Source organism: Hylobates moloch, unplaced genomic scaffold (assembly GCF_009828535.3).
Source record: "Hylobates moloch isolate HMO894 unplaced genomic scaffold, HMol_V3 SCAFFOLD_8, whole genome shotgun sequence".
Lineage (NCBI taxonomy): Eukaryota > Metazoa > Chordata > Mammalia > Primates > Hylobatidae > Hylobates > Hylobates moloch.
The window spans coordinates 95,686,026-95,703,739 of NW_026652283.1; the positions used below are offsets into that span (position 1 = coordinate 95,686,026).

At 38.7% G+C, this 17,714-nt stretch overlaps 1 protein-coding gene across 25 annotated transcripts in view; it reads left to right on the forward strand.

Moving 5' to 3' along the window:
* The window catches only part of CLASP2 (cytoplasmic linker associated protein 2), a 226,429-nt gene that overhangs the window by 12,729 nt on the left and 195,986 nt on the right, over positions 1-17,714 (forward strand). For all 25 annotated transcript variants that reach the window (XM_032162155.2, XM_032162156.2, XM_032162161.2 and 22 more), the window contains exon 2: positions 14,799-14,877. In XM_032162155.2, coding sequence (XP_032018046.1) covers positions 14,799-14,877 — 79 coding nt within the window. The remainder of the gene's footprint in view (positions 1-14,798; positions 14,878-17,714) is intronic.

The following is a 17,714-nucleotide window of genomic DNA, read 5'->3' on the forward strand; positions in this document are numbered from 1 at the left end:
CCATCGTCTGGGATGTGAGGAGCGCCTCTGCCCGGCCGCCCATCGTCTGGGAAGTGAGGAGCACCTCTGCCCGGCCGCCCATCGTCTGGGAAGTGAGGAGTGCCTCTGCCCGGCCGCCCCATCTGGGAAGAAGTGAGGAGCGCCTCTGCCTGGCCACCCCGTCTGGGAAGAAGTGAGGAGCATCTTTGCCCGGCCACCCCATCTGGGAAGGGAGGAGCGCCTCTGCCTGGCCGCCCCTCCTGGGAAGAGAGGAGCGCCTCTGCCCGGCCGCCCCGTCTGGGAAGAAGTGAGGAGCGCCTCTGCCCGGCCGCCCCCCGTCCGGGAAGTGAGGAGCGCCTCTGCCCGGCTGCCCATCGTCTGGGATGTGAGGAGCCCCTCTGCCCAGCCGCCCTGTCCGGGAAGTGAGGAGCGCCTCTGCCCGGCCACCCCGTCTGGGAAGTTAGGAGCGCCTCTGCTCGGCCGCCCCGTCTGGGAAGAAGTGAGGAGCGCCTCTGCCCGTCCGCCCCGTCTGGGAAGTGAGGAGCGCCTCTGCCCGGCCGCCCATCGTCTGGGAAGTGAGCAGCACCTCTGCCCGGCCGCCCATCGTCTGGTATGTGAGGAGCACCTCTGCCCGGCCGCCCCGTCTGGGAAGTGAGGAGTGCCTGTACCCGGCCGCCACCCCGTCTAGGAAGTGAGGAGCATCTCTGCCTAGCCGCCCCGTCTGTGATGTGAGGAGTGCCTCTGCCTGGCCGCCCCGTCTGAGAGGTCAACCACGGAGGCCAGACGCAATGTGGGGGCTGGATGTGGTGGCTCACGCCTGTATTCCCAGCACTCTGGGAGGCCAAGGCGGGTTGATCACTTGAGGCTAGGAGTTCGAGACCAGCCTGGGCAACATGGCGAAACATATGTAAAATACAACAGACAAACCAACCAACCAACCCAGCGACAACAAAACAGGTCTACCCTGGAGTCATACTCTAATTTTTTCTATTTTCCTCCCTTTCTGATCCTTTATCCCACTTTCTTTTTCTTCCTCTTCCTTCTCCTTCTTCTTTGTCAAATAGAGGATTGAGTTATTATCATTGATCCGTACAAAGTCCCTCTCTCATTTATTTTCTTTAATTCCCATCCCCCATTTCTATTCCCCGTCTTCCCATGTGCAACCTTCCTAATATGTTTGATATGCACCTTTTTGTTTGTATGTATTTTTAGAAAATGCTTACTGTTTTGTGTGCAAAAAAATAAAATAAAATTCCTTCTAGTCCTAAAAAAAAAAAAGAAAAAGAAAAGTTAGGAACCAAATAACAGCCACATCTTGTGATTCATTATTATCTTCCTATTGCTGCTAACAAATTATGACACACTTACTAGCTTATACATTTATTCTTTTACAGTTCTAGAGATCAAAAATCTAAAATGGGTTTCAATGGGATAAAATCAAGGTGTCAGCAGGATTATATTCCTTCTAGAGACTTTAGGGGAGAATTTTCCAGCTTCTAGGGGATGCCTGCTTTGCTTGGTTCTTGGTGTCTTTCTCCATCTTCAAAGCCAGCAGTATAACATCATCAAATCTCTTTGTCTGACCTGTTCTTCTGTCATCAAATCTCCTCTGACTGTGGCTCTTGGCCTCCTTCTTATAAGTACCCTTGTCTTTAAAAGGATTCTCCCTTAAAAGGACCCTTCAAGTAAATCCACACATATATAGTCAACTAATTTTTGACAAAAACACCAAGAATACACAATGGGGAAAGGATAGTGTCTTCAATAAACAGTATTGGAAATACTGGATATCCACATGCAAAAGAATGAAATTGGACCCTTATTTTACACCATACACAATAATTGCCTCAAAATGGATTAAAGACTTAAAATGCAAGACCTAAAACTCCTAGAAGAAAACATAGGGGGAAATATCCTTGACTTTGGTCTTGGCAGTGATTTTTTGGATTTGATATGAAAATACAGGCAACAGAGATTGCGCCACTGCACTCCAGCCTGGGCGACAGGGCGAGACTCCGTCTCAAAAAAAAAAAAAAAAAAAAAAAAAAGAAAATACAGGCAACAAAAGCAAAAATAAACAGTGGAACTACATCAAACTACAAAGTTTTCTGGACAGCAAAAGAAGCAATCAACAAAACAAAATGGCATTCTACTGAATGGGAGAAAATACTTGCAAATCGTATTTGATAAGGGTTTAATATCCAAAATGTATGAGATGCTCATCTAACTCAATGTTTGAGAAGACACCAACATCAGTAATTGTCAGGGTAATGTAATTCAGAACCACAATGAAATATCACCTCATACCAGTTAGGATGTCTGCTCTCAAAAAATCAAAAGAAAACAAGTATTGGAGAGGATGTGGAGAAGAAAATTGTACACTGTTGATGGGAATGTAAATTGGTACAGCTATCATGGAAAATGGTTAGGAGGTTCCTCAGAAAGTTAAAAATAGAACTACCATGTGCTCCACTTCTGAGTATATATCCAAAGAAAATAAGTCACTATCTCAAAGAGATATTTGCGTTCCCTTGTTCGTTGCACCATTATTCACAATAGCCGCGATATGGAAACTGCTGTGTCCATAAACAGATGAATGGATAAAGAAAATGTGGGGTGTGTGTATGTATGTGTTTATATATATATATATATACACACACACACACACACAACACATGACACGTACACAAAGGAATATTATTCAGCCTTAAAAAAGAAGGAAATCCTGCCATTTGTGACAGCATGAATGAACCTGGAAGACATTATGCTAAGTGAAATAAGCCAGACACAGAAAGACAAATACAGCATGATCTTACTTTTATGTCAAATCTTTAAAAAAAAAAAAAAAAAGTCAAATTTATAGATAGTAACAGAATAGAATATAGAATGGTGATTACCAGGGGTTGGAGGATGTGGAAAAAGGGGAGATATTGGTCAAAGGGTACATGCTTTCTGTTATAAGATGAGTAAGTTCTAGAAACCTAATGCACAGTATGGTGACTATAGTTAATGTATATTGTACTTGAAATTTACTAAGAGCGTAGATGTCACGTTCTCACCACAAAACAGATGGGGAGGGAGACCCTTGTGATACCTTTAGGCCTAGGATAATCCAGAGTAATTTTTCCCTCTGAAGATCCTTAATTATATCCGCAGAGTCCCTTTTGCCAAGTGTGATACCATATTCAGAGGTTCTGGAAGTCAGGATATGAACGCCTTTGTGAGGTTATTATTCTGCCTGCAAGAGTCAACATGTTTATTAAGTCTCTTTTAGTGTTTCCCCCTCAGTCTCTATTTAAAAAAATTATTGAGTTTTATTTGTGTAGATTTTCCCACAGTCTGGATCTTGCTGATTTCGTTCATGTAATGATATTTGACTGTTCCCTCTGTTTTTCCTGTAAATTGCTAATTTAGTTGGATCTAAAACTTAAATTGAGTCCTTTTTTGGGGGACGAGGGGCAAGACTATTTAATAGGAAATATTCTCCTTTCATCTCCTTCCTGGAGACACATGAGGTATGGAAGGCACACAAGCTCTAGGTCTCTCTCTTTTTTTTTTTTTGTGATGTTAGAGGCCATTAACGTTCAGTGTCTAGATGTATTAGAGTTTGCAAAATGGTGATATTTGAATTCTGTTATTTCTTCATTTATTGGCTGGAATAGTTTTATAAGGACAAACTTTCCCCATTTACAGTTATTTGATTACCCAGTGATATGGTTTATATAGAATGGTAGGTATATTTCTATGATTCTTTCCATTTACTTACTAATTGTGAAAATGTTTTTTTAAGTATCCTTCAAATGTTTGTTTTTGTTTTCATATAATTATGAACTCATATATTTAAGCATATCTAATGTGTTTCAAGACAATGCAGTTATTATCCTTTTTGATATTCAAACTGTCCTATCTTGGCATGACCCTAGTAATCTTTGACTGCTTCTTTGCTGTCTAGTATCACAAGACGTATTTCCTGCTCCAGCCCAGGAATGAGCCATCTCTCCAAGAAGCTCTTGATCTTTTTTCATGGGAAGAGGTGCCTGGAAACTGCAATGTGGTGCTAGTGGTATTCATGTTCCTTGTTTGGTCATTGTTTCTAGGTTTCTTTCAATGGACAGAGTTAGATTTTATTTTATTTGGTTTATTTTTATTTTTTGAGACAGGGTCTCTCTCTCTCTCTTTGTTGCCTAGTCTGGAGTGCAGTGGCATAAACACAGCTCACTGCAGCCTCAACCTCCTGGGCTCAAGCAATCCTCTTACCTCAGCCTCCCAAGTAGCTGGGACTACAGGCGCACACCACCATGCCCAACTAACTTTAAAATTTTTTTTTCTAGAGATAGGGTCTCCCTGTGTTGCCCAGGCTGGTCTCGGACTCCTGGGCTCAAGCAATCCTCCCCGTCTTGGCATCCCGAAGTGCTGGGATTACAGGCATGAGCCAGTACACCTGAGCTAGATTTTATTTTAATTTTAAAGAAAAATATATCATGAGTTCATACTGATATTTCTAATTCAGATTTAGGACTACGATTTTTACTTCGCTCTTCTGTCTGTATCTTTTTTCTGTCAAACAACAACAAGATTTATAAAAACTGTTAACTGTATTTTTTCAGAGTTTTGTTTTTGTCTGTAGGATATGTCCCATTGACAAGATAGAACCAAATTACTGTGTTTCAAGTCACTTGAAAATAGTCTTTTGTGTGGTTATGCTACTAACTCGATGTGAATTTAGATTCATTTATTTTATTTCATTTTCAAAATAGTTGTTGCTAAAGGAAGGTATCTTCAAAGAACTCTAGTTTCTTTCTCTGTTCCTTGTATCCTGTTCTCACCATTAAAACTTTATTTTCCATCATTGTGTCTGTGTGTGTTTTTTGTTTGTTTTTTGGGAGAGGATCTCACTCTGTTGCCCAGGCTAGAGTGCGGTGTCACCATCATGACTCACTGCAGACTTGACATCCCAGGCTCAGGTGATCCTCCCACCTCAGCCTCCCCAGCAACTGGGACCACAGGCGCATTCCACCATGCCTAATTTTTTATTTCTTGTAGAGATGGGGTCTTGCCATGTTGTGTAGGCTGGTATCAAACTCCTGGGCTCAAGTGATGCTTCCACCTTGACTTGCCAAAGTTCTGGGATTACAGGCATGAGCCACCGCACCCAGCCATCACTGTTTTTTATAAACATTTATGTCTGTCTATATCTATTTAATTCCCCCTTTTTTTGATATACATACTTTTCCCAACTTTGCTTTTTTCACTTAACAGTATATTGTGGAAATCATTGCATAGCAGAATTAGGGTAGTCTTCATTTTTATTTTTAAAGTGTCATAGTATCCTGTAGTGTGGATACACCATGGTTTATTGAATCTGTCCCATGTTGATGAATGTTTGGATAGTTTCCAGTCTCTTGTAGTGAATAATTTCTGCGTGTCTTTTCATAATTTTACTTGTGTATCTTGGGGATAGATTCCTAAGTATATTCTCAAGAGTACACATTTTTCCTGCTTATTTGAGATACTGCTTGACTCATATATGTGTAATTGAGTCTATTTTGGATTTTCAGTTTTGTTTAACAGCTCTATTGATATCTCATTCTGTATAATTCACTCATTTGAAGTGTACGTTACATTGATTTTGTAATAGCTACAGGTTTGTGCAACCATCACCACAGTAAATTTTAAAACATTTTCATCACCTCCAAAAGAACTCTGTACCTTTTAGCTATCATACCACCCTCCATACCCACCCCAACCTAGTCCTAAGCTACCACTATTCTACTTCTTATCTTTATAGATTTGCCTATTATAGACATTTCTTATAAATTGAACCATATAACATGTAGCCTCTTGTGACTAGCTTCATTGAATTATGATATTTTCAAGGTTAATCTATGTTATAGCATGTATCAGCCATTCGTATTTATGGCTGAGTAAAATTCTATTGTATGCATATACCACATTTTGTTTATCTGTGCATCAGTTGATGGACATGTGGGCTGTTTCCACCTTTGACTATTGTGAATAATGCTGCAGTGAACATTGACGTACAAGTATGTATGGCTATATCTGTTTGAGTCACTTCCTTTGGGTATATACCTAAGAGTGGAATTCCTGGGCCATGTGGTAAATTTATGTTTAACTTTAGGAGGAACTACCAAACTGTTTTCTTCAATGGCTGCACCATTTTACATTCCCACCACCAGCATATAAGGGTTCCAATCTCTCTACATCCTTACCAACATTTGACATTTTCCGTTTTCCTAGTAGGTGTGAAGTAGTATCTTATTGTGGTTTTGATTTGTATTTCTTTAATGACTAATAATGTTGAGAATCTTTTCATGTGCTTATAAGCCATTCATATATATATATATATATATATATTTTTTTTTTTTTTTTGGCTGCATCTCCATCTGTCACCCAAGCTGGAGTACAGTGGTGCAATCTCGGTTCACTGCAACCTCTACCTCCCAGGTTCAAGTGATTCTTCTGCATCAGCCGTAGCTGGGACTACAGGCGTGTGCCACCATGCCCAGCTAATTTTTTATATTTTTAGTAGAGACGGGGTTTCACCATGTTAGCCAGGATGGTCTCGATCTCCTGACCTCAGGTGATCCACCCGCTTTGGCCTCTCAAAGTGCTGGGATTACAGGCATGAGCCACTGTGCCTGGCTGCCATTCGTATATCTTATTTGGAGAAATGCCTATTCAAGTTCTTTGCCCATTTTTGTTTTTTAATAGGTTTTATTTTTTTTAGAGCAGTTTTAGGTTCACAGTAAAATTGAGTAAGAGAGACAGATTTCTCATATATCCCCCTGCTTCTGCATAATGCACAGCTTCCTCCACTGTCAGCATCCCCTACCAGAGTGATACACTTGTTATAATTGATGAGCCTACATTCACACATCATTATCACTCAAGGTCCACAGTTTACATTATGCTTCACTCTTAGGTGTTGTACATGCTATAGGTTTTGATAAATGTACTTAACATTATAGTATTATGCAGAATAGTTTTACTGCCCTAAAAATCCTCTGTGCTCTGCCTAAAACTTCCTCCTTCCCCAATCCCTGGCAATCACTGATCCTTTTACCATCTCCATAGTTTTGCCTTCTCCAGATGTCATGCAGTTTGACTCCAACAGTATGAAGCCTTTTCAGGCTAACTTCTTTTGCTTAGTAGCATACATTTAAGATTCTTTCATGTCTTATTCATGCCTTGATAGCTCATTTCCTTTTAGTGATGAATGCTGTTGCGTTGTCTGAATGTACTACATATTGATCCATTTACCTACTGAGAGACATCTTGGTTGCTTCCAAGTTTTGCCAACTGTGAATAAAGTTGCTTTAAACATGAGTGTGGGCTGGGCATGGTGACGCATGTCTGTAATCCCAGCCCTTTGGGAGGCCAAGGCCGGTGGATCGCTTGAGTCCAGGAGTTCAAGACCAGCTTGGGCAATGTGGTGAAACCCTGTCTCTGCAAAAAACAAAAACAAAAAATATGAGTGTGTAGGTGTTTTGTGGACATCAATTTTCAACTCCTTTGGCTAAATACCAAGGAACATGAATGATCATTGGATCATATGGGGGAAAGTATATTTAGCTTTATAAGCAACTGCTAAAATAACTGTACCATTTTGCATTCCCACCAGTAATGAATGAGAGTTCCTCTCTCTCCCTACCTTTGTCAGCACTTAGTGTTGTTGATGAATTGGGTTATGGCCATTTTAATATGTGTGTAGTGCTATCGTAATTTTATTTGCAATTCCTAATGACATATGATGTTGAGAATCTCTTCATGTGGTTATTTGCTGTTTATATATCTTACATCTTTTTTGGTGAGGCACTGTTTGGATCTTTTGCCCATTTTTTGAGTTGTTTATTTTCTTGTTGTTGAGTTTTTTTTTTTTTTTTTTTGAGACGGAGTCTCACTCTGTCACCCAGGCTGGAGTGCAGTGGCGCGATCTTGGCTCACTGCAAGCTCCACCTCCCAGGTTCACACCATTCTTCTGCCTCAGCCTCTCCGAGTAGCTGGGACTACAGGCGCCCGCCACCATGCCCGGGTAATTTTTTGTATTTTTAGTAGAGACGGGGTTTCACCGTGGTCTCGATCTCCTGACCTCGTGATCCACCCGCCTCGGCCTCCCAAAGTGCTGGGATTACAAGCGTGAGCCACCGTACCCGGCCTTGTTGAGTTTTAAGAGTTCTTTGTATATTTTGCATTACAGTCTTTTATCAGATGTGTATTTCGCAAATATTTTCTCCCAGTCTGTGGTTTGTTTTCCCATTCTGTAGACATCTTCCATAGAACAGAAGTTTTTAATTTTAGTGAAGTCCAACTTAACAGTTATTTCTTTCATGGACCATGCCTTTGGTGTCATATCTAAAATGACATTGCCACACCAAGGTCAATTAGATTTTTTCTTATGTTATTTTCTAAGAGTTTTATATTTTACATTTAGTTTTATGATCCTTTGAGTTAATTTTTGCGGAAGGACATGAGGTCTCTGTCTAGATTAATTTTTTGCATGTCGATCTCAGTTGTTGCAGTACCATTTGTTGAAAAGACTATCTTTTCTTCATTACATTGCCTTTGCTTTTTTGTGAGAGATCATTTGACTGTATTCATGTGAGTGTATTTCCAGACTTTCTGTTCTTTTCTGTTTGCTCATTTAAAAAAATGGGTTATTTGTCCTTTTACTATTAATTTGTTAAAGTTCTTATGGATACAAGTCCCTTATCAGATACATGTTTTACAAATATTTTCCCCTATTCTGTTGGTTGTCTTTTCACTTTCTTCATCGTGTTTTTTTGAAGACTAGGTGTTTTTAGTTTTGATAAACTCTAATTCTTTTTTTGTTTGTTGTTTATGCTTTTTATGTCTTGTCTAAGAAACCATGGCCAAGGTCACAATGATTTACCCTATGTTTTCGTCTAATAACTATAGAGTTTTAGCTCTTACATTTAGGTTTATGATTCATTTTGAGTTAATTTTTATGTATGCTGTGAGGTAGTGGTCCGCGTTCATCCGGTTGTCCTAGTACCATATGTTGAATCATTCCCCATTGAATGGTCTTGACACCCTCGTTGAAAATCAGTTGCCCATAAAAATGTATGGGTTTATTTCTGGACTCTGAGTTCTATTTCATTAATTTATATTTCTCTCTTTGTGCCGTTGTCACACTGTCTTGATTACAGAAGCTTTGTAGGATGTTTTGAAATTGGGAAATTTGAGTCTTCCAACTTTTTCTTTTTCAAGCTTGTTTTGACAGTTCTGGGCTCCTTGAATTTTCATATGAATTTTAGAATAGCCTTCTTAAATTCTACAGTGAACCCAGTTGGCTATCAGATAAGTATTTTGCAAATATTTTCTCTTAATCTGTGACTGGGTTTTTCATTTTCTTAGCCATGTCTTTTAAAAAGCAGAAGTTCTTAGTGAAGTCTGCTTTATCAATTTTTAAAATTTTATGTTGTCTCCAAGAATCTTTTATGTTTTTTTCTTTTATGTTTCTTTTCATGTTGTCTCTAAGAATTATTTGTGTACTCCAGGTGTAAAGATTTTTCTCCTGTGTTTTCTTCTAGTAGTTTTATAGTTTTAGGTTTTATGTTTATATCTCATACGTTTTTGAGTTGATTTTTGTAAATGATGTGATGTATAGGTTGAGGTTCATTTTTTATTTTGCACATGGATATCCAATTGTAACATCACCATTTATTTAAAAAGTATATTTCTTTCCTTCATTGAATTGCCTTTGCACAGTTGTTGGATATCAGTTGACTATATATGTGTATGTCTATTTTTGCACTCCCTCTTCTGTTTCATTGATCTGTATATTTGTTTGTTCTTTTGAGCCAGGGTATTACTCTGTTACCCAGGCTGGAGTGCAGTGGTGCATTCATAGGTCACTACAGCTTCAAACTTTTGGGCTCAAGTGATCCTCCTGCTTCTGCCTCTTGAGTAACTGGTATTATATGCCTGTGTCACCGTGGCCAGCTACTTTTAAAATTTTTTGTAGAGACAGGGTCTCGCTATGTTGCCCAAGCAGGTCTCCAGCGATCCTCTTGTCTCAGCCTCCGGAATTACTGGGATTACAGGCATGTGCCTCTGTGTACAGCCCCCACATTGTCTTGATTACTGTAGGTTTATGTTAAGTCTTCAAATCAGATAATTGCACTATAACTTCATTTTTCTTACTCAATATTGATATGAGTATTCTAATTCATTTACCTTTCTATATACATTTCAGGATCAGCTTGTCAATTTCTGCATCAAATTCTACTGGAATTTTGATTGGGATTGCATTCACACAAGAACAATTTGTGGGATTTCAAATCTTTATAATATTAAGTTGTCCAATTCATGAACTTGGTATATATATCTATATATATATATCCATTTATTTAACTCTTTTTTAATGACTTTCATTAGCATTTTGTGATTTCAGCATGTAGATCTTGGACTTAACTGTTAGAATTATATCTAAGTATTTTGTGATTGTTGTTAGTTTTGTAAATGATACAGTATTTTGAAAATTCCCGGTTGTTGAGTGCTGGTATATAGGAACACAGTTTATTTTATTTTATTTTATTTTATTTGAGATGGAGTTTCGCTCTTTTCACCCAGGCTAGAGTGCAATGGCGCGATCTCAGCTCACTGTAACCTCTGCCTCCCAGGTTCAAATGATTCTCCTGCCTTAGCCTCCTGAGTAGCTGGGATTACAGGCACGCACCACCACACCTGGCTAGTTTTTTTTGTATTTTTTAGTAGAGACTGAGTTTTACCATGTTGGTCGGGCTGGTCTGGAACTCCTGACCTCAGGTGATCTGCCTGCCTCACCCTCCCAAAGTGCTGGGATTACAGGCATGATCCACTGCGCCTGGCCCACAATTGATTTTTTTATAGTGACGTTTTATCTCATGACTTTACTAAACTCAAGAGACCTAGTATTTGTTTTAGAGTGTCAGTTAGTTTTTAGAGTAATTAAATACATATATCTTTAAGGTTTTTTTTTGTGTTTGTTTGTTTGAGACAGTGTCTTGCTTTGTTGCCAGGCTGGAGTGCAGTGACACAATCTCAGCTCACTGCAACCTCTGCCTTCCAAGTTCAAATGATTCTCATGCCTCAGCCTCCTGAGTAGCTGGGATTACAGGTATGTGCCACCACATCCAGCTAATTTTTGTATTTTTAGTAGAGATGGGGTTTTGCCATGCTGGCCAGGCTGGTCTCGAACTCCTGACCTCAGGTGATCTTCCTGCCTTCCAAAGTGCTGGGGTTACAGGCATGAGCCACTGTGCCCAGCTTATTTTTAAGGTTTTAAATATTTATGTTAATTTCAACTATTTCCTGTTATTTCTTAGTGTAGATCTAAGTTTTTGTCTGCTGTCGTGTATTTTTTTCCCTGAAGATTTTCCCTTAACATTTCTTGTGATACAGGTCTCTTGTAATGAATTCTATCAGATTTTGTTTGCTTGAAAAACTTTATTTCTCCTTTAGTTTTAAAATGTCTTTTAAAATACCTTTTATTTTAACTAGGTATAGAATTATGAAGCGACAACATTCTTTTTTTTTTTTTTGGTAGTACAATAATCTGTGGTTTTGCTTTCTACGGTTTCACTTACCTGTGGTCAGTTGTAGTCCCAAAACAGGTAAGTACAATATAATATTTTAAAAGAAACAAGACACACTTACATAACTTTTGTTATAGTATATTGTTATGGTTATTATACTTTATTATTGTTAATCTTTTACTGTGCCAAATTTATAAATTAAACTTTATCATAGGTATATATTTGTAGGAAAATTTACATATAGGGCTCAGTACTGTCTGTGGTTTCAGGTATCCACTGGGGTCTTGGGATGTATTACTTAAATGGATAAGGGGGGACTACTGTACTGTAACAATGTCATTCCGTTGTCTTCTTACTCTCATACTTTTTGGCCGGAAGTCTTCTGTACTTGTGTATTTAACGTCCTTTTGTTTTTTCTCATTGACTTCAAGATTTTTCTTTCCTTTGGTTTTAACAGTTTGAATAGGATGTGTCTTGGTGTTTTTTGGAATTCTCTGTTTGGGGGTTTTCTGAGACTTAGATGTGTGGTTTGATGCCTTTCATTATTTTTACTATATTCTTGGCCATTTTCCCTCCAAATATTTCTTTTTTTTTTTTTTTTTTTTTTGAGACGGAGTCTCGCTCTGTCGCCCAGGCTGGAGTGCAGTGGCGCAATCTCGGCTCACTGCAAGCTCCGCCTCCCGGGTTCACGCCATTCACCTGCCTCAGCCTCTCCGAGTAGCTGGGACTACAGGCGCCCGCCACCACGCCCGGCTAATTTTTTGTATTTTTAGTAGAGATGGGGTTTCACCGTGGTCTCGATCTCCTGACCTCGTGATCCGCCTGCCTCGGCCTCCCAAAGTGCTGGGATTACAAGCGTGAGCCACCACGCCCGGCCTCCCTCCAAATATTTCCTCTACCTTGTTCTCTCTTCTGGAATTCGTATGACGTTATGTTGGGCAATTTGATATTATCTCACTGCTCTTGAATGCTTTGTCTCTCCCCTTCCCTTTTTGTTCCTTTTTGTATTTCAATTTGAGTAATTTGTATTAACGTATTTTCAGATTCCCTGATTCTTTCCTTTTCTGTATCAGATCTTTTGATGAACCCATCAAAGGCATCTTAATCACTTTTACCTTGCTTTTAATGCATTTAAAAAATTATTTGCATTTTGACTCTGCCTTAAAGTTTTGGTCTCTCTGCTGGAATTCCTTTTATTCATGCATATTGTTGGCGCTTTTAACTAGAACATTTACTACATTAATCACGGTTATTTAAATGGTCTGATAATTCCAGCTTTCAGATTATCTATGTATTTTGTTCCATGCTTTATTCTTGATATTGATATTTATCCCTCCTTACTTTTTTGTGTGTCTCATAATGTGTGGTTGAAAACTGGACAGTGTTTAAGATGTTTAAGACTAAGTTAAATAGTACTTATGCCTGGAAATGACATGCCTTTTTTCTGCTAAGCTTATATGTAGTGTGGAGCTATGCAGTCAGTCTAGTCAGGAGTTGTTAGGTTTCAATGTTATGATTGCTATAGTTACTTTAGTTCATATTTCCTTCAGATTTTTTTGTCACTTGGTTAATTTTATGAAGGGTTTTCCTCAAGTTTTTACTCAACTCTGCACTTTAGGTTTTCCCTATTTTCTTGTGCTTCATAGAGGATTCTTCTTTGTGTTCTTGCCCCTTCCCCACTGGTAGACTGCTGTTGCTTCTTATTTCGTGCTTGCTGGTCTATTTAGGGGAAACAGGGTCATTCTTTGTTTTTCTGGTCTAGCTTCAGTCTTAGGAAGCTTTTTGTCCTGAGTCTTGGGGTAAGGCTTTATAAAGACCATGGCTTTCCCCAACTAGAGACCTTTAATTATATGGGCCCCAGGATGTTTTTCTGCTCCTTCCTCTGGGGTAGAAGGCTTTTTACCTTTTTCCTCTCCTTAACAGCATTGAGTTTTACCTGTGCCTTAGGAGTAACAGTGTTTGATATCCTTCACTGAGGAGCTTCAAACTTTTATTTCTTAGCTTCAAGCTTTTGTTTCTTATGGGACAAGGGTACTAGGAGCTTTTGTGCCTTTCCTGCACAGGCAGCTGTTTCCTTCCCCCAGGACTGTACCACCAAGAGATACTTTATCCAATGTCCTGCTCAGCCCTTAGTCTTAAGAGTGTCCAGTGGAGGTTTGTGGAGAAAGAGCTTGCAAGTAAGTGTGAACTAGAGCCTGTAAGTAGGTATGGATTCTCCTTGTGTCTGTGGCTAGTAGGGATTGTGTTTTCATGCTAGCCCACACTCAGTTGTAAATAGTTTTGTTAAGTATAACTGACTTCTTACCCACGTACATCATGGGTTTATTTTCCTCCTGTCCTCTGTCACATGTAACCTACTGTGTGTGTCCCATGTCTTTGTTTAGATTTCAGGTTAGTTGGTTATTCTCCAGCCTTAGCTTTCTGCTGGATTCAAGAACAGTTAGGATTTTGTAGACCCAGTGGGCTTTTTCTTGTTAGAATGAGAGGGATATTCTTTCCAGTTTCTACATTCCAGACAGAAGATGAAATTCCTCTGTAAATTAAAGAGGCCTTCGTTTTTAATTGTTTCATTTAGGAAACATTTCAAAGTTACAAATATAATTATGCATACCACATAACAACATTGTGGTCAGTGATGGACTGTATATACAGTGGTGGTCCCATAAGATTATAATAGAGCTGAAAAATTCCTATTGCCTGGTGACGTCATAATTGTTGCAATGTTGTGCTTGCATTACCTTTTTTATGTTTAGATACACAAATACCATTGTATTAACAGTTGCCTACAGTATTTTGCACAGTAACATACTCTACAGGTAGTAGTCTAGGAGCAGTAGGATATACCATATAGCTTAGGTTTGTAGTAGGCTATACTGTCTAGGTGTAAATGTACTCTGATGTTTGCACAGTAACAAAATTACCTGATGATACATTTGTTAGAATTTATGCCTGTCATTAAGTGATGCATGACTGTAGAGTCAGTAAATTCCTGTGTAACCTTCGTCTAATTTACCAGTTAGCATTGTGCCAAATATGCTTTATCGCTATCTTCCTGTTTACACATTATTATTGTTGTTTTTATTGTTGAATCATTTGAGATTAAGGTGCTTAACCTCATGACTGTTTACCCTTGAATACTTAAATCTCATTTTTTAAAAATGTAATATATTTATGAAGATCTTTTATATGTCAAAAATTAAATACTGATATTAAAGTATGCATCAGTAATTTATATTCATTAAAATCCCTTTTTATCTGTAGGTATCATTAATGGGATTGGAAATTTTAAGTGCCTTTGTGGACAAATTATCAACACGCTTTAAATCCTATGTAGCAATGGGTAAGTTAACTTTGTTTATTTACAATTCTAAATAAGATTTGACATGATGACTTTTTTCCTTAGTTTTTATTTAGCAGAAATAGTTCTCTGTAAATTAAACAAGTGTAATTTCTGTAATCCTAGCACTTTGGGAGGCCGAGGCAGGCGGATCACCAAAGGTCAGAAGTTTGAGACCAGTCTGGCCAACATGGCAAAACCATGTCTCTACTAAAAATACAAAAATTAGCCGGGTGTGGTGGCGTGTGCCTGTAATCCCAGCTACTTGGGAGGCTGAGGCAGGACAATCTCTTGAACCCAGGAGGTGGAGGTTGCAATGAGCTGAGATCATGCCACTGCACTCCAGCCTGGGTGACAGAGCAAGACTCTGTCTCAAAAAAAAAAAAAAAGTAATTTTATGTAACCCAGAGATCTGCTGCTTAGCATTTCAGTTTACCCAGAGACAAGGTTTTAAATTTACTTAAATCACCTTTGAGGTGAAAAAAAAAAAAAAGAAAATTGTTTTTACTGGATCTTTTACTATTTTGTGAAATGCCAAAATTTGTAATATAACTTACAGTGCCATGTTTCAGACTATTTGTGGGGAAGGATCAGTTTCTTCATTGCCAGCATGTTGCAGACCAATATTTTATAAAATACAATAAAAATAAATTATAGCAAAATTAAATAAAAAAAAAAAAAACAAGGCCCAATTTTTTATCATTAGATGCAACAAACAAAATTTCTTTGGTCAAATTGCTTCAGAAACATTTTCTAAGTACTCTAAATTTCCTTATCATAGACAGTCTGTAGATTGATCCTAAGCTGTAGATCATACTTTGAATAGCACTTACTTACAGTGTGTTTGTAGTACAGTGCATATGGTAGGATAATGCTCTTCTTTGTATAGTTATTAGGATTACAAAGTTGGCTCTGACTTATTTTCTAAACCTGAATGACCTTCATGTACCTTTAGAGTATGTTATAAGTGGATTTGATACTATTATATAGCAGCATTATATAGCATATAGAAGGGTAGCCTCAGATATTAGTGATTTTCTTTGCTTTTTTCTTTTGTATTTTAAAATAGAGGTGGGGTGTTGTTATGTTGCCCACGCTGGTCTTGAATTCCTGGGCTCAAGCAGTCCTCTCACCTCAGCCTCCCAAAGTGTTAGCATTATAGGCATGAACCACCATGCCTGGCCAGTGATTTTCTTTTGTGGATTAAGTTAATGCCTCCTAATATCAGTATATCATCACACTTACTTTTTGATATGTTTGGTTAACTTTTTTCTTCATGTTTGGTATGCTACCTACCGTTCTGTCAGTTTTTTCTTTTATTTTCTAGTTATCTTTTCAACAGAAGCATCTGATGGGGTTTCCTATCTTTATTACTTAGTTTTAATCAACACCAGGTTCCACTTCATCCTTCGTGTTAATATTTTCTGAAAAGATTTTTTTTTTTAAGCTGTTAGTCTCCCCTTACAACTCTATAGTAGGCCCAGGGACTCACTGGCCCACACCTATAATCCCAACACTTTAGGAGGCTAAGGTAGGAGGATTGCTTGAGGCCAGGAGTTTGAGACCAGCCTGGGCAATAGAGTGAGACCATGTTTCTACCAAAAAAAAAAAAATTAGCAGGCTTAGTGGTGTGTGCCTGTAGTCCTAGCTACTCTGAAGGCTGAGATGGGAGGTTGGGCCCAGGATTTCAAGGTTACAGTGAACTAAGATTGCACCACCAAGCCCTGGGCAACAGAGTAAACCTCTGCCTCTTTAAAAAAAAAAAAAAAAAACTATAGTAGATATTGAAAACTGCTTTACAAGTATTTTACTTGTTTATGTTTTCTTTCTTTCTTTCTCTCACTGTCTCTGTCTGTCTCTTTATTTTCTTTCCTTCCTTTTTTTTTCTTTTTTGAGATGGGATCTTGCTCTGTCACCCAGGCTGGAGTGCAGTGGTATGATCGTGGCTCACTGCAGCCTCAGCCTCCTCAACACTCAAGCGATCCTCCCACCTCAGCCTCCTGAGTAGCTGGGACCACAGGTGTGAGCCACCATGCCCAGCCTGTATTTTCTTAAAATATTTTGAATCAGTGGTTAAAATTGAGAAGTTTTATATGAAAATTCGTATTTCTGGCTTGTCTGAAGAAATTGCCTAATATAGTGACCCTGATCAGAAGTTGCTTTGTAGTTTTTCTCCTGTGTCTAGGTGATGATCTTTCCAATTTGTAAAACCTCCTCCACCCCCAAAATCCTCTTGTCTCTTCGTAACTGAGAAGGTTAGGTATAATATGGTAAGGTTGGAATACTGCACTTCTTAAACTGGCTCAATTTCAGCATTTCCTGTGTTTCCTTGGCCGTAAACATTTGTGTTTGTGACTCTTGCCCTGTAGTAGCTCCCTGTTATTAATTGCTACAGAGAAAATTTAGACTTAAGAATAGTTCTAGGTATTATGTATCTCACTTATTTTTCAGACACCAGGAGTACCACATGGGGTTTTATGTACTGACTACACTCATTGAGGCAATGGGAATATTGGAACCAGAATTCTAGTTTGACTCCCAACACTGTCCTGCTTTCAGAACTTAATTCTCTTAAGCTGTCTTTTACCATATATGTTCCTTCTCCATCTCAGTAGACTTTTTCTTTGTAATCTTTAGCAAGTACTTTGTCTCCACTCTAAGCTAATCAGAAACTTGCTCACTCCAGGCCTAGCTGAACTTGTTTATGCATCTGCTGTGCCCTTATTTCTTTTTGAAATCTTCCCTCTTCTCCATAGTCCTTTCTTTCCCTTCTAAAAATGTACTTCAGATTTGAGAATCTCAGGAATTTTCAGGTTAACCTCACCCCACATTGAATTTTT